Here is a 16,837-nt window from a genome sequence, read left to right as displayed (position 1 = left end):
CAAAGGGAGAGAGAGAAGCAGGCCCCCGTCTGAGCAGAGAGCCTGATGCAGGGCTCCATCCCAGAACCCTGAGATCAGGCGCTTCAATAGCTGAGCCACACAGGCAGCCCAAGGGATTTGGATTTTATTCTAAGATTACCATACTACCTATAGGGAGGATGAATTACAATAAAGCAAGCATGATATGCTATCTATGCCTATCAAAAACGGTCCCTATACATCTCCTTTGTAGGACCTGGTTGAAACACACACACTAGATAGAGTTTATGCTTCATTTTTAAATAATTAGTCTCACAAAAATGTTGTAAAAACAGTACAGAGAGTTCCCATATTCACAGCTTCCCCTAATGCTAACATTACATGTAACCAAACTAAGACATGAATATTGCTACAATACTATTAACTGAACTATAGACTGATTTCACCAGTTTCCCCCCTTATGTCCTTTTTCTCTTCCAGGATCTAATCCAGGATCCCAAACTGCATTTGGCTGTCATTTTAGTCTTCTCCAGTCTATGACAGTTCCCTAGCCTTTCCCCATTTTTCATGACATTGGCATTTTTGAAGAGTATTAGTCAATTATTAGGTGGATTATTCCTCAGTTTGGATATTTCTGATGTATTCCTATGGTTAGATTGTAGTTATACATTTATGACAAGAATACTACAGAAGTGATATACTGTTTTCAGTGTATCACAGCAGGGGGTACATGATGTTATGTCTTATTACTAGTGATGTTAATCTTGAGCACTTGGTTAAGGTGGTGCCTGCTGGGTTTCTCTACTGTAAGATTATTTTTTCCTTTTAATTATTAAATTCTTGGCAGAGATACTTTGAGATTATGCAAACATCCTGGTTTCACCTTAAGCTTTCAACCATAAATTTTTCTACTTCATTCTCCTACATTTATTAATTGGAGGTTTCTGTATGAAAGAGCTATCCTGGGGCACCTGGGTGCCTCAGTCGTTAAATGTCTGCCTTCGGCTCAGGTCATGATCCCAGTATCCTGGGAATCAGGCTCCTTGGGAAGCCTACTTCTCCCTCTCCCACTCCCCCTGCTTGTATTCCCTCTCTCGCTCTCTCTCTCTGTCAAATAAATAAATAAATAAAATCTTAAAAAAAATAAAAGCTATCCTGCTGCTCTTATTTTTTTTTCACTTACTTCTTTATATCATAATAGACTCATGGATATTTATTTTACTCTACAGAATATGTGCCAGTACTGTTAGTTATTATGTTGCTCGAACTGCTTCAGCTTTAGCCACTGGGAGCTCTTTTAGGCTGGCTCCTGTGTCTTTAATATATGATGCCCTTCTTTCTGAGAACTTTCTTACTTTTTGACACTGAATATTCACTAGGCTCATCCAGTATTTTCCATTCCCCAGTCCTGGAATCAGTCACTGCTCTGGGGATCCCTGATTCCTTTCATTGGAGGATGGTATTTAGAAATCAGTATAAGGGTGCTAGATGTACTCACTGCTATTTTAGGGCATAACTACTTTTAGGCCTTCTAGGTGGAAAGAGCTTGGAAATATATCAGTGATTGACAGGGGTAGGAAACTGGGGGGAAGGAATGACTCAAGAAGTAGCACCAGAGAATTCTGGGGTAATGGAACTATTCTGTATCATGACTGTGCATTTGTGAAAATGCACAGAACTACACACTAAGAAAGTATGAATTTTACTGCACCTACATTAAAAACAAAAACAACCAGAATATAAGGAGAACAAAAATGGAATACAGATTAACAAATGAATCTAACTGTATTACAAATGAGTAATATAACTACGCTGAAGATAGAGGAGAAAAAAAAAATCTGAATTTTGGAAATCAGTATTTTGACTGTATGCTGAAAAGCTAAACACAGAAAACTAGAATAGTATACACGCACTATACTTATTTAGTAAACTTGTTTCTTCTTCTTACAGGGTTATAGGTTAGTAATTCTGAAATTCTTATGGATATACTAGGATTGCACAAATAAGTAAATATAGCGTAGATAATGAAAGCCAAGTTTCTCATGAGGGGAGAAAGAAATTACAAATAAGAAGGCTAGGGGCACGTGGGTGGCTCAGTCCTTAAGCATTTTTCTTTGGCTCAGGTAATGATCCTAAGGTTCTGGGATGAAGCTCCCCATTGGGGCTCCCAGGCTTGGAAACCTGCTTCTCCCTCTCCCACTCCCCCAGCTTATGTTCCCTCTCACGGTGTCTCTGTCAAATAAATAAAAAAACAAAAACCAAAAAACAAAAAAAAGCCAAAAAACAAGTAAGAAGGCTTGAATGGTCCCTGTGGTATCGAACTGGAATCCTAGATATCACTATGAATTCATGGTTTAAAAAGAATTGTCTGGGGTGCCTGTGTGGCTCAGTTGGTTAAGTGTCTGCCTTAGGCTCAGGTCATGATTTCAGGGTCCTGTGGTTGAGCCTGTGTTGGGCTCCTTGCTCTGTGGGGATCCTGCTTCTCCCTCTCCCCTCTGTTCATGCTCTTTCTCACTCGCTCTCTCACAAACAAAAAATAAAATCTTAAAAAAATAATAAAATAAAAAGAATGGTCCGTGTGGTATATAGAAAACATATAACAAAGTTAGAAACAATAAATATAAACACACAGACACACACATATACATGTGTAAGTATACACACATTTGTTTCTAGTCCTATTTTGGGTTCTTTACATTTACTACCTCACTGAATATTTTTATTTTATTTTATTTTTTTTTTAAGATTTTAAAATTTATTTTAGAAAGAGAGACTGAAAGAGAGAGAAAGAGAGAGACGTGCTTGCACAGGTCAGGAGAGCAGCAAAGGGGGAGGAAGAGGGACAAGCAGATTGCACACTGGACCCCAACAGGAGGCTCAATCTCACAACCCTGAGATCACGGGCTGAGGTGAAACCAAGTGTCAGACACTTAACTGTGTTAACTTAAGTGAGCCACCCAGTGTCCCTCATTGAATCTTTACACCAACCTTTTGAGAGAGAGACTGTTACTATCCCATTTTACAGGTGAGAAAACTGGGAGTATAAGTAATTGGGGATATGGAGGACTGTTTGACAGAGCTCAAACAGCAACCTCTGCAGGCTGGTTCCAGAGCCTGAGGTCTTAACCAGGAAGCTATACTGTCTCTTATGATGTAAAGGAGTATATCTAAGTAGGACACCCCCTCCCTGAAGAACAACATCATGAAGGAGATAAAGGTAAATAAGCAGGAAACCAGAAGGAGTAGGACAGCCTTGTGTGATGTGACCATCTCCTAATTAAAGTTTTAAAAGTCTGGATCTACTATGAAATCACTGTAGAATACATATTGTTTCATTTTCCCATTAAGATATCTAGAAATCATTTTCCTCTCATAGTTACAACTATTCTTCTCATGCTGGCCATCAAAAGGAATCACAGGATTCCTTGAGAGCAACTATAGTTTGTCTAGCAAGGAAAAAGGTATAAAGATATGAATATATAAATTAATTAAGACAACAAAAACTAACATTTATTTATTTTTTGTTTGTTTTAAAGATTTTATTTATTTATTTGACAGAGAGAGGCAGTGAGAGAAGAAAGACAAGCAGAGAGAGGGAAAGCGAGAAGCAGGCTTGTCACCGAGCGGGGAGCCTGATGAGGGGCTCTATCCCAGGACTCTAGGATCACCACACAAGCTAAAGGCAGACAATTAATGGCTGAGCCACCCAGGTGCCCCTAACATTCACTGAACCTTACTATGAGCCAAGTATTTCTTAAAACTTTTTATAGTAGTGGACTGACTCATTTAATTCTCGTAACAATCCTATAAAATAGAGAACGGTTTTTATCTCTGTTTCAGAGATGGGAAAATTGAGGCACAGAGAAGTTATAAAAGTTGCCCAAAGTCACACAGTTCAAGCAGTAAAGCCAGGATATATAACCACTGCACTAAGCTACCACTCTTAAGAGCTGTGCTTTTCAGTTGCAAGTATCCGACAAATCAAATAAACATCAATAATTAATATTAAGAAAGCAATAAACCATAAAAGGAAAGTTAAGTGTTCTAATGTTGTAACATTGACTACATATTTTAAGAGTTAAGTGTTGTACCTAAAATGTTTAAAAGAAAAAAGCCTCTGTCTTCCTCATTCAATAAATCTATTTTATTTTATTTTTTTAAAAGATTTTATTTATTTATTTGACAGACAGAGATCACAAGTAGGTGGAGAGGCAGGGGGGAGGAAGCTGACTGCCCACTGAGCAGAGAGCCCGATTTGGGTCTCGATCCCAGGACCCTGGAATCATGACCTGAGCCGAAGGCAGAGGCTTTAACCCACTGAGCCAGCCACCCAGGTGCCCCAATAAATCTATTTTAGATAGCTCAATGCTTTCTAGTGATTTCTATGACCAGTAATTGCAACTGATAATTCTCAGATTTGCATTTGCTTCAAATTAAACCTACTTAAGAGCAGTTTCTCTGCCAAGTAACTTGTCATTATTTTTTTGGTCTGTGTCTGTGGCAACAGGTATTTAAGGAGGTTTTAAAAAATGAACAAAGAACTCAGAAAATAATTGAGCTACTTTAAAACTCTTCTCAGTTCATTTTCCCTTTGAATTTAATGTCAGGAGAAAAATAATAGTATAAAAGTAAAATAAGCAAGTTTATAAAAAATGTTTTCCTCAGAATATATAAGCAAAAAAAAACACATAGCCATAATCATTTGAGTAATGTAATGAAAGCCATAAATATTTGACAGTTATCATCAAATGCTAGCATATATACCTCATGTCTTGGATAAGAGAGACCCTGAGTGTTGGCAACATAACTCCTGAGTCAGATTTTCTTCTTTCTGGTCCAAGGGCAACTATGTAAAAAAAAAAAAAAAAAATCAGCAAAGTATTAGAAAAATAATAGCAAAGACAAAAAAAAAAAAACCAAAACAAAACAACTACATGGTTCACATTCTATAAATAAATTTATTTTATATTTTCAATTTACTTTGATAAGAACTAAGCTCAATTTTCCCCATCTGAATGGTGCTCCTTTATTAATACAGTAAAAGCAATATTCTTTCTAATTAATCTGAGGCTGCATTTGCAAATTTAAAATGAGTCATAAAAGCCCATTTAGCAAATAATGCAATGTGTGCAAAGTCTGGCCATGAAGACCAGTTATTTTCTAAACTTACTCATTCTAATAGCTCTGGCTAACTATAAGAAAGCAATGTCTGTAAGTTACTAAGTATGTCAATTATCTCTGGGCTCATGAACTGCAATCACGTAATTTCCTTCACTGTGAAAGAGTGCTTAAAATGGAAAATCTAAGAGTCTGGTACTCTTTGGTCTGGTAAGTTTCTACTTCAAAGTTCAGAATCCAAAGTACAGTGTATCATGCAAAGTGAGTAATCTAAATGGACATTAAGAAGTATAATGTCTGTGAGTCATTCTCTTTGGAGCTTGAATGGTTAACATTTATAAAAGAAGGAAAGATTGTTCCCTTATACAGCCATAGCTAAGCAATCATTTGTTAGCTAATGTATTGCAGTTGGGAGAGCTCCATCTCACTTTAAATGGAACGCTGTGGAATCCTGTGCCCCCTTTATCTCCATTTTCCTATCTGTGAACGAAAAGGAAATTGCAACATCACACTTTGCAAATACACTGATAACATTAGAATTTAAGTTGTGGGCTTTACTCTATAGTAAACATACATTTTCTCAGTTTTTAGATCCATTCAGCTTTGGAGAAGCTATGGTCCAGTGCCGAAACACACAGGTATATGAAGCTGGCACTGAACATTCTGGGGTCTTAGGATCTACATGTTTCCTGTGTTTTGGTACCGGTGAAAGTGGCTGGGCTGATACTTAGCAGGTATGAATGAGCACTGATAGGGCTGCCAGGACAAAGAGACTGTGGCCAAGCCAACCAAGAGGCAGTTCTTTTGAGGGCCTTCCACACCAGGTGGGTGATAAATAGGCCATGGAGTTTTCCATGGGTCACCAAAAACACGGCTTTATCTTGATTATCTTGGTATCCAGGAGGTAACAGACACCAAGGAAACTGTTCAGTGGCTTGTGGAAAATGTGCTATGTTAGTCTTCCTGTCTGAGACTCTCACCACTGAAGTATGTTGTTAATGAAAGCACACCTCTCTTTCTGAGGAGAAAGTGAAATAGTAGAGAGAACACTTCTACACTCCAGATGACTAGATAGCATAAAAGAGGGCCACATCAGTGGTAAGAAATAGGTGGAAAAGAGAAAAAAAAAATCATGAGGCAGGTGAAAGGAACTGAAATCATAATCAGCAATGTGGCTAGAGGGAGACATGACTAGAAGAAGCAATCTTGCCTCTGGAAGCTGAGAGCAGGCAAGAGGCTTAATAAAAGAGGGGCCTGTCATTTAAAGAGCAGCAGCACCCACAGTAAGAGCACTCACAGGCCCAAGCATCTTCCGGGCATTCTATTTTGGAACCCTATTTTCTCCACTCTTTGCTGATCAATGTTTCTTAAACATATGATGTACTTCTTTAAAAACCTTTTTAAAAATATTTTATTTATTTACTTGCCAAAGAGGCAGGCAGACAGAGGGAGAAGCAGGCTCCCTGCTGAGCAAGGAGTCCTATGATGGGTAACTTGATCCCAGGTCTGAGCTGAAGGCAGCCCCTTAACCACCTGAGCCACTTAGGCTCCCCCATATGATATACTTTTTACGTCTCCATGTAATTGGTTGAAGTCTTTAGCTCATCCTTTTAACACTTCTGTATCTTTCTCCTTGTTTACAGCCTATTTAGCCATTTTAGATAGGGAGCACTTTAGCTTAACAGTTAAGAACATGGCTTTCTCAAACCCTACAGAGAACTTAACAGCTCAACAACTTTGGGTGAGTAATTTAACCTCTCCAGGGTCTGTTTTCTCATCTGAAAACTGGGGTCAATAGCAATACCTACCTTATTCAAACAGATGCAAAGCACTTAAGAATATTGCCTGGCTCCAAGTAAGTTGTCAATAAATAAAATAAAATGAAACTTAGCTTTAGTTTTGCCTCTTTGTGCAATCTTTCCTAAATATTCTCCCTTCCCAAGGTACACTGTTAGATGTTGTTCCCTCTAATAGGACCTGTGAAACTGAACACATAATATAACCTTAGCATAATTTAACATTTCTGTTACTATTAAACTGTATGTCTCTTGAAGCTCAGTCATATCCTTTTCTTAGAATACCTACGGGGGGTGGGGAGGAATACCTACAGGGCCTGGTGGAGACCACACACTACATATGTGCTCAACAAACACTCATGGAGGAAGGTAAGATTACTCAGGGCCAGATGGCGGAGACTTAAATGACAAATTAGAAATCTGCAGTACTCCTAGGATGGCAGGAAGGATTCTAAAAAGAATGCTATGCTCCTGAGTGCTTTTTTAGTTAGTTAACTAAAGAAATTAGTTAACTAGAGAAATAAGGGAGATGATCTAGAAGTTATTTCAGGCCAGCTTATGGATGAAGTAAGACCATGGCAGCCAGGGAGAACAAAGAGGAGAAATATGCAGTGGAAAAAAACCCCAGAACTTAATGACTTGATATAGAAAGTGAGCAAGACTCAAGAGTCAAAAACAATTAAGTATGAATATGAAATGATTTAATAAAAATTATCTCATTGAATTATTACTTTCCTTTGGATCTGTTCATCTCAATGTTGCAAATGAAGATGCCAAACCTCAAAGAGGTCAAGAAACCCGCCCAGTTGTACACGTTCATCAAAAGGGACAGAATGTTCTGATGTCATGTCCACTGGGCTTTCTGTTATATTACAAATGACTTTCTGGCTTTGAAGCTTGATTGAAAGAAGAGTACTGATGCCATTAAATTATGTGGAGAGAAGCAGAAAGCCTAAGAGGGACAGAGGGAGAGGTACTGAGATAGTTAGTTTGTTTTCAAATTTGGTGAGTTTGACATCGCACTGGATATCACAAATGGATGTGTAGGAACTAGGGCCGGAGAAAGAGATTAGTGAATAATCTGCTAACCAGAAAGTTGGAGGATGACATGGGAGGTAGTCAATAGTAGTTATATTATGGTTTGAATTATGTCCCTCGAGAAGACAGAGAAGTTCCATCTTATTCGGAAATAGGGTCTCTGCAGATGATCAAGTTAAGATGAGGTCATTAGGGTGTGCCTTAATCCAGTGTGACTGGTAGATGACCTTATAAAAGGGAAATGTGGACACAAAGACACAAGTAGAGAAAAGATGATGTAAGGATACTTGGAATATGACATTTAAGGGCCAAGGAATTTCTGAGATGACCAGAAGCTAGAAGGGGAGCATGGGACAGATTCTCCTTCACAAGCCTCAGAAGAGACCACCCTTGCTGACACCTTGATTTTAGACTTCTAGCCTCCGGAACTGTGAGACAATAAATTTCTGTTGTGTAAGCCACCCAGTTTATGGTACTTTATTATGGCAGCCCCAGGAAACCAATACAGTAATTTATTAGTGACTCTGGAAGGAACAATTCAGAAGTCTGTGAGCCCAAAGCAGTTGAAATGAGGGAAGCCATACATTTCACTTAGAGATCTAAATTCTAAGGTTTCCATGAAGTCTACTCCAGAAGAGAAATTTATATGAAGTCTACTCCAGAAGAGAAATCTATACACTATTTAAATGTATACATATATTCCTACTTCTCATTTCAACAAACTTAAATGTAATAGGCCACTTTCTCCTTCAGTATAAACACTTGGGGATTTAATATTTAGCCACAGGAATTCTTTTTGTGTGTCTGCGTGAATCAAAGCTGCTACAGAGGCAGCAAGTTTGCAGAGCACAGACACTGTATGTATTGTTTTTATAGAATCATCTATAGTCTATAGGCTGGTAAGTAAAGAAAAACTTTTTGTAAAGTGAGTTCTACGTCCAATGTGGGGTTTGAACTCAGGATCCTGAGATCAAGAGCTGCATACTCTACTGAATGCTAGGCACCCCAACAGAAAAAAAAATTTATTTGAGAGAGAGAAAGAGTATGCAAGCGAGCCAATGTGTGTGGGGGGGTGTTCCAGAGGGAGATGCACACTCCCCACTGAACAGGGAGTCTGCTAGACTAGGATCTCAATTCCACGACCCTGAGATCATGACCTGAGTCGAAGGGAGATGCTTAATTGACTGAGCCAGCCAGGCACCCCTCTAAAATAGAAAAATTTTGATGAAGATAATTGAAGAATATCTCAAATTCTTGGGCTAGACCCAGAATAACATTTAAAAGCAGTTTCCCACCCTCTCTGGCATCCTACTCCACTCCCTGCCAACTGATTTAAAAATCCATTTAAAGTTTAGTGGAACCTTGTCCAAAGATGCAAGGTTTAAGAACACCACCTATGTCTAAGTGGCCAACACTTTTAAGGCAGAAACTTCTGGGTAATATGTCAAGAACAGTCTTCTTTCTAGGATCAACTGCATTCTGAGATCTTGTCCCTGCAATAGGACTGTGAACTTCTAGATGCAGTGACTCGGTCAAAATTAAGACAGTCTCAAAGACATGGAGGAAACTTAAATCTGTGTTACTAAGTGAAATAATTTGTTACTAAGTGAAGCCAATCTGAAAAGGCTACATACTACATGATTCTTAACTATATGGCATTCTGGAAATAGCAAAACTACGGAGAGAATAAAAAGGCCAGTGGTTGCCAATGATTAGGGGAAAGACATGGATAAATAAGTAGAGCACAGAGAGTATTATTACGGTGGCAAAACTACACTGATACTATAATGGTGAATCCACACTACTATACATTTGTTTAAATCCACAGAAGGTACAATACCAAGAGTGAACCCTATGGGCTCTGGGTGATGATGTGTCAATGTTATCAACTATAAGAAATGTACCACTTTGGTACACCACTTTGATATGAGGGAGGCTACGCATATATGGGGAAGTATATGGGAAATCTCTGTACTGTCTGCTCAATCTTGCCACGAACCTAAAACTGTTCTAAAAAATAAAGTCCATTAAAAGAAATTAAGGTAATCTACCCGCTATGGTCTTCTTGTTAAGACAGACTTTTTCCTTTCTTCTACAGCCCTTAGAATATCTCTGACTCCTGTTTTGTGTTGCTTCAGAAGGAAGAATAATGATCTATCCCCAAATCTCATCCTGGCTCAATGTTAGTAACAGCAGTGTCCAAACCTATTGTGAATTTCTAAGCACACAGAGTACTCTCCTTGATATGAAAATACAGACTGTTTATTACCATTAATTAGGATGCTTAACAGTTGGTAAACAGAAGTAATTTTTGGGAAAAAAAAACCCACCCAGATTTAAAAGCAGAAAAATCAATAAACTGCTAATTTCTATATAATTAGACACACTGCTTCTCAATAATGAAGTATTTTATTTTTAAGCTAATGTTTTTATATTTCATACTGTCATATTTAAAAAATCCTAACTTTGTGGGCTGAATCATCAGAAGTGTTAGGGCAATATTTATAATAAAACACACTCTTCCTAACAGTCAGTAAATTTGATTTCAAAAGCTACATGGCTTACATTAATCCCACTTAGGATCAGTAAAATATTCAGCCTGTTGTTCATACTTCATGTGTTTACTGTATTCTCACTAGCCCTTCATCAACACTTGATAGTGCAGCACAAATAAGTTACTGCATGAAGCTTTGACATATTTGATACTTCTTAGCCTTGACTTCAGAGTTTTGCTGATCCCTCTACTGACTAATAAAAGGGAACTGCTAACAGCTGAGTCTCTGGTAGCCACCTCAACCACCCAACATTTGACCAGCCAGAGCCATGAAGCTGCTGGTGTTGCCTGGCAGCTGCTCGCCTTAACAGCTGGACATTCTGCATGCCATCTTTGGTGAAAGAGCCAAATACTTCCATCTCCCTGCCTTACTTAAGTAAGCTTGGTTTTCCAATGTTTCATCCCTACAAATAGCTACTTCTTCCTAGAAAGTTATTTTTTCTAATTAGGGTAAGCTATCTGGGTTATGATCTTATGATCTGAAGAGCTAAATTTTCTATGAACACAGCTAAGTGTTAGAGATGGTTTCAGGGCGTACACCAATGTGTTTTTACTTTTCTCAACAGAAAAAGGGGCAAAGGAGATGGTTACTACAAAATGCTTTTAAACTTGATTTCAATTTTTACAAATGTAGCTATATCTTGGGACATCAGAACCTTGACATTCTGTTTAGTGGAATTTCATGTTAATGCAGTATCAAGTTCATATTCCTAGCTGTCTCAGTAAATACCTTTAAAAACTAGGTTTCCAACAATCAACACCACATTTAGGGTAGTAGTGCAATGAGGGGAATGGAAATAGGCTATGCTTCAATCATATTTGCAATGCTTTCTTAAGCTGGTGGTTGGCTTTTAAGTATTATTTTTTTTTATATTTCTGAATGTCTAAAATTATCCATAATTTTAGAAAAGGTTCCCAAATTGCTGATTCAGTATAAAACATTTTTTATCTATTAGCTTTCCACCATTACTACTACTTTTTGTGAAATAGATGGTTATTTTACATAAAGAAAAATATATGGAAGGTAGAACATCTAGGAACCCCACATAACTCTAATGAGCTGAAGTATAATAACACTTCTATTATGCGATGTTTTGCTAGAAACTGAAGAAATCTGACTCCTGAAGACTTTTGAGACATATATACGTATTATTAATGATGGTTGTAAAACTCCTTTAAGAAAAAAAACCCAGTATACACTACACTCTAACACTGGCAAGAGTAAGGTATACTTGTATGATCCTTTACAATTCATTAGGTGTTTCCACATGTTATCTTACTTAGTCAACATTATAGTTTTACATAGCTTAACGTTATTTTCCCTGTCTTATGGATGAGGAAGCTGATAGTCAGAAAGGTCGAGCGACTTTTCTCACATCTCACAGCTAGTAATTTATTTTGCTTCTTCTACTTTATCCCATTACTGGCAAGGTGGGTAAATTTCAGCCTGAGAGAGATTTAAAGACAAAACATGGTACTGTTTCTTCATGTGGTCTAATGCTGCCAGTTCTGCAGAAATAATCTAACAAACTCTCACCTGGAGATTCTGCAAGGTGCTCTTGCTTCTCTTCTCTGTCCTGAAACTGAATTAAATGTGACCACAAAGCTGACTTCCCCTGAAATAACAAGGTATAAAAAAGTTTTTCATTTTATAAGCAATAATGAAAAAAATTTCTCATCAAAACCATTCACATCAAAATGGTCATTCTGAAGTTTGGAGATCATCCATTCTTAGCTGTGTAATATTCTGAGCAACTCACTCCGTGTGAAATGAGTCATCCTTTGCCTTACTGGAAAGATAAGCAATAGCCTGGGGAAGGGCAGCAGAACAAAAGGCCAGAAGTACAGGCATGGAGATTTCTGACTTCAGTTGGGCTGTTACTTAGTTGTATGTAATTAGGACTGTCTACACTGGCCACACTAATAACCACAGAATTAAAAGACTCTAGCAGCACATAATGTATTTGGGTACACCTATAGGCAAAATATGCTTGGATGTATGGAATGGCAGTGAGGGGAGAAGAACACTGGAGCCAAAAAAGAAAGAGGAAAGGGGAGGAAGAAAGAACATGCACACAAGAGGGAAAAAAAAAAAATCAGAATAGGACGTAAGAGGGACAAAAGCAAAGAAACCATTTGATTTTTTTTCCACCCTGAATAACTACATAAATTAAAATGGCAAAGAACTGTTAATTTTGGCTAACAGATTTTTTGTGTGGACAGCAACAAAAGCAGACAATGGACTCAACGGGATATACCCTCTGCAGTAAATGTGCTGTTTTATCCTTTCCTGTTTACCAGGAAAGAGCACCAAACCACCTCTTAATCATGGGTTTTATTTTCTTTTTCTGGAATTAAAAAGCCTGTGGTGCATTTCTAGTCATCCTGTGACAAAGGAACATATCCTTTAATTTTTATCTTTTTCTCCTTGTTCATTTCCTTCTTTCTTTTAAAGATTTATTTATTTATTTGAGAGAGACAGACAGTCAGATAGATGGGCTAGAGGGGCAGGAGAGGGAGAGAGAAACTCAAGCAGACCCCATACTGAGCATGGAGTCCAACACAGGGCTTGAATTCATGACCCTGACATCATGACCTGAGCTGAAAAGTCAGAAGCACAACCAAATGAACCAGCCAGGTGCCCCTCCTTATATTTCCTGACAGGGTCCCTAACCAACCACATCACCAGGGCCTTCTGAGACTATTACCTGCTTAATCTGCAAGCCGTGGCTCCATATCCTTTCCAGTAGGTCACAGAGGCTGGCGATCAAGGTGTTCTCTTCCAAGCCGGTTATGTTTGCTTCTCCATGGCCCAGTTCCACTGCTTCGTGTCCCATCTTCTCCACCAACATGCGCTTTGTCTGAAAGCATCATGTGTGGTCACAAGTGTTATCCCCGCAATGAAGCCAAAGACCAACAATTCAACCACTAGATCAGAGTCTTCCCTCCATTATACTTTTTTTTTTTTTTTGAAGATGTTATTTTTAAGTAATCTCTATACCTAACGTGGGGCTTGAACCCACAACCCCAAGATCAAATATCACACACTCTACCAACTGAGCCAGCCAGGCGCCTCCCTTCATATACTTCTTTTTTTTTTTTTTAAAAAGATTTTATTTATTGATTTGACAGAGAGAGATCACAAGTAGGCAGAGAGGCAGGCAGAGAGAGAGAGAGAAGGAAGCAGGCTCCCTGCTGAGCAGAGAGCCCGATGCGGGGCTCGATCCCAGGACCCTGCGATCATGACCCGAGCCGAAGGCAGCGGCTTAACCCACTGAGCCACCCAGGTGTCCCCATATACTTCTAATTGTAGACTTTTAATCACTTTTGGAAAAGCATTTTAATCTCTGTGGTCAACTAACTGCAGTAATATCACATGTACTTTTGTATTTTGTCAGATAAATAGGGGGTCACTAGGGGGAGATTATGAAACTGTTCTATCTATCTACCTATCTATTTATATTTTGCCTCCCCACAACACCATTTTAAAGTATCCCCATGTAAACACTTATGATTGACAATTTTCAGTTTACTAACTTGAGTAACACTGGGGAATTACAGCAGACCCAGAAAATGTACTGAGAATCGGAATCCCACCCTGCCACAACTAACCCTCCACTGCCCCTGTATCTAGGCATACAGAAGATATCTGCAGTTAGTTTTGATTGCACTTAGGCAAAAACCGTAACACAAACAGGCAGCTCTAAATTTTTTCAGAACTCCCTAAATTGTGAGTGAACCGGGCCTCTATTTACTTCCTGTTTTCCTCTTTTATCTTGTCTCTGCTCATGAGTATGCACCAGAAAATGGAAGGGAAATGGAAATCAGTTTCAAGTAAGTAATTTACAGCAGTCTCAGCTGTACTTATAAAATGTAAAGCGAGAGAGAATCTAGTTCCTTTAGGTGGGGGACCTTGTCTCTCTGACTCCACACTGTATGCTGATGCTGAAAATAGTGCATTCATTGAATGCACAGAAGGTACTCAAGAAATATAAAATAAAAGAATGAAATTACTGGCTAAAATGATGTCCTGAATTTTGTCAATCTGTATTACTACTTTGATAAACATGGTATCTAAGAAGAGACTAGTGTGTAATATATACAAACCTACAACACAGCCAAGGTCTTCTTCTGTATGGGTATACATACATGTATGGGGGTGGACAAGGTTCTATACAAAAAAATGTGTTACTTTTCATATAAAACAACCACATTCTTGCACACTTTTTAAAGTAGGCTCCACATCCAACATAGGGCTCAAGCACATGACCCTGAGATTTAGAGTCATATGTGCCAGGTGCCTGAGTGGCTCAGTCAGTTAAGTGTCCAACTCTTGATTTCAGCTTAAGTCATGATCTCAGGGTCATGAAATTGAGTCCCACACCGGGCTCTGCGCTCAGTGAGAAGGCTGCTGCAAGATTCTTTCCCTCTGCCCCTCCCCACACACTCTCTCTCTCTCTAAATAACAAAACAAAACAAACAAAAAATCCCCAAAGAGTTGCATGCTCTACCAACTCAGCCAGCCAGTGCCCTACAACTTTTGACTGGCTTAATATCTGTTCATGTTTTAGAGGAAGACAGCAATGGCTGAAAAGGTTGAGGAAAAACTGTGCAGGGCTCCCATGTCACTGATTCTGTGGGTACTGGAGAACTGAAAGTTCATGAGCTCAGTAAAGAGAACATTAGCTTTATGCCCCAGTAAAAGTCTTCTAGGATATCTACCAGTCCAAGTGGAAGCTGAGTGCATAGTGTCTCACATCAGTGAATAATACGTACCTTCATTCTACATTCTTTTAATAAGCCTTCTACAAATTTGCAGTTGGTTTGTGCAATCACTGCAGGAGAGAGGTCTGACAATTTGGGTTGCCTCAGGTTTTTTCCTAAACTTCGTGCCTCTTGCATATATTTCTAAAAATTAAAGAGCATTTTTAATATATAAACATCAGATAGTCTTCTTTCTTAACATTACACAAAAAAGTGAGGAAAAACAAGATGCGGAAAAGGCTGTAAATGTACTCATGCAATAGCAATTCAAGTTTTAGCGCCACCAATAGGCAGAGGACATTTGTACGCGCCCTCTCCCGCCGTTGTTAATTCCTGTGAAAATGAGGGCAACAGAAATCGTGTCAGGTTAAAACATTCATAACAAGATAGAGCTCACCTAGTTTAATAATTTTATTGGGAGTACCCAAGGCTGTGATTAGTCAGGATCATAATAGGGATGAAAAAAATTTAGGTTTCTGGTTTACCAAAGTTTCTTCAAGAACCCAGTGATTCTCAGATCAGTGATTTCTTCCTCTCCCCACAGATAAAGACACTTAGCAAACTTCTAGCCTCTTAGACAACACTCTCTGAACCAACCCTCTGCTCTAGTCAAGTCACAACAGTAAAATCAGGAGCTCTAGAATCTGTCTGCAACTAATTTTATAAACTTAGGCATATTTGTTTATTTGTAAAATGGGCATAAAACACGCCCCCCTACCTCACAAGAAAGACTGTGAACTCTCTCTGAACACGTTTGCTACATTCCCTCCCTTGCCTTGTTCCACAATTGAGAGAAAGTGGGAATATTATATTACTTTCAGAGACAGTGATGGCTCAGAGAGAAACCTAGACACTCAGAAACCCAGTCCACCACTCTTGAGCTTTAGTTAGTGAATGTCCAGGAAAAATAAATCACACAGGTGATGACCACAGGATACCTGTTATATCTCTTCTTTCTGTGCTACCTGCAATGCTCATCCAGATGCTTTATGTTTGCATCAGGACCACAGGGCAGAATCTCCAAGAAGCCCAAGTGTCTCAGGGCCATAGTTAGAGAATAACTACCCTAAGTTATATAGTAAAACTAGCAGTTTGTTGAGGGGAGAGAGAGATTGTGAGCCAGCACATCCTCCCACAGGCACATATGTGAAATCTATCTTTACTACCTTAAGGGAAGAGAATTTGATATTACAAGGAAAAATGTATAAAATCCTTTACATTCTTTATATAAAAGGGAGTTTGTGCATTTACAATATTTCCTCTTTGGAAGAAAAATAATCTACTAAATCTTGTACAAATTTCTAAAAAATCCCACTGATTAGGGATTCAACTGATCAGTTTACCTGCTGCTACATAAACAAAATAATCTGTTTCCTTTCCAATGCAATCATTTTAAGGGCAGATTTTTAAAAAAGGAAAGCTTTAAGAATTTAGTTTCTATAATATTTATGTATACATCTTTCTGCTTAAATCTCTTTTAGAGGGTCCAATAAACAAGGAAAACTGAGAATGAAAGCCAACTATCACCTGGGGAAATCAAGTTTATTACCTTATTACATAAGGTCTATCAAAACATCCTGAAAGTTCG

The 16,837-nt window shown here is 38.5% G+C and overlaps 1 protein-coding gene across 5 annotated transcripts in view; it reads right to left on the bottom strand.

Moving 5' to 3' along the window:
• The window catches only part of DENND5B (DENN domain containing 5B), a 197,682-nt gene that overhangs the window by 33,087 nt on the left and 147,758 nt on the right, over positions 1–16,837 (bottom strand). For 4 of the 5 annotated variants that reach the window (XM_032347512.1, XM_032347514.1, XM_032347515.1 and 1 more), the window contains 4 exons: positions 15,262–15,393; positions 13,194–13,346; positions 12,023–12,101; positions 4,744–4,825 (listed from right to left, as the gene is read on the bottom strand). In XM_032347512.1, coding sequence (XP_032203403.1) covers positions 4,744–4,825; positions 12,023–12,101; positions 13,194–13,346; positions 15,262–15,393 — 446 coding nt within the window. Of the gene's footprint in view, positions 1–4,742; positions 4,826–5,525; positions 7,083–12,022; positions 12,102–13,193; positions 13,347–15,261; positions 15,394–16,837 lie in introns of those variants that run through there. The other variant, XR_004286873.1, reaches the window with a different exon arrangement.

Source organism: Mustela erminea, chromosome 6 (assembly GCF_009829155.1).
Source record: "Mustela erminea isolate mMusErm1 chromosome 6, mMusErm1.Pri, whole genome shotgun sequence".
NCBI lineage: Eukaryota > Metazoa > Chordata > Mammalia > Carnivora > Mustelidae > Mustela > Mustela erminea.
This window is presented reverse-complemented; position numbering and strand designations above follow the sequence as displayed.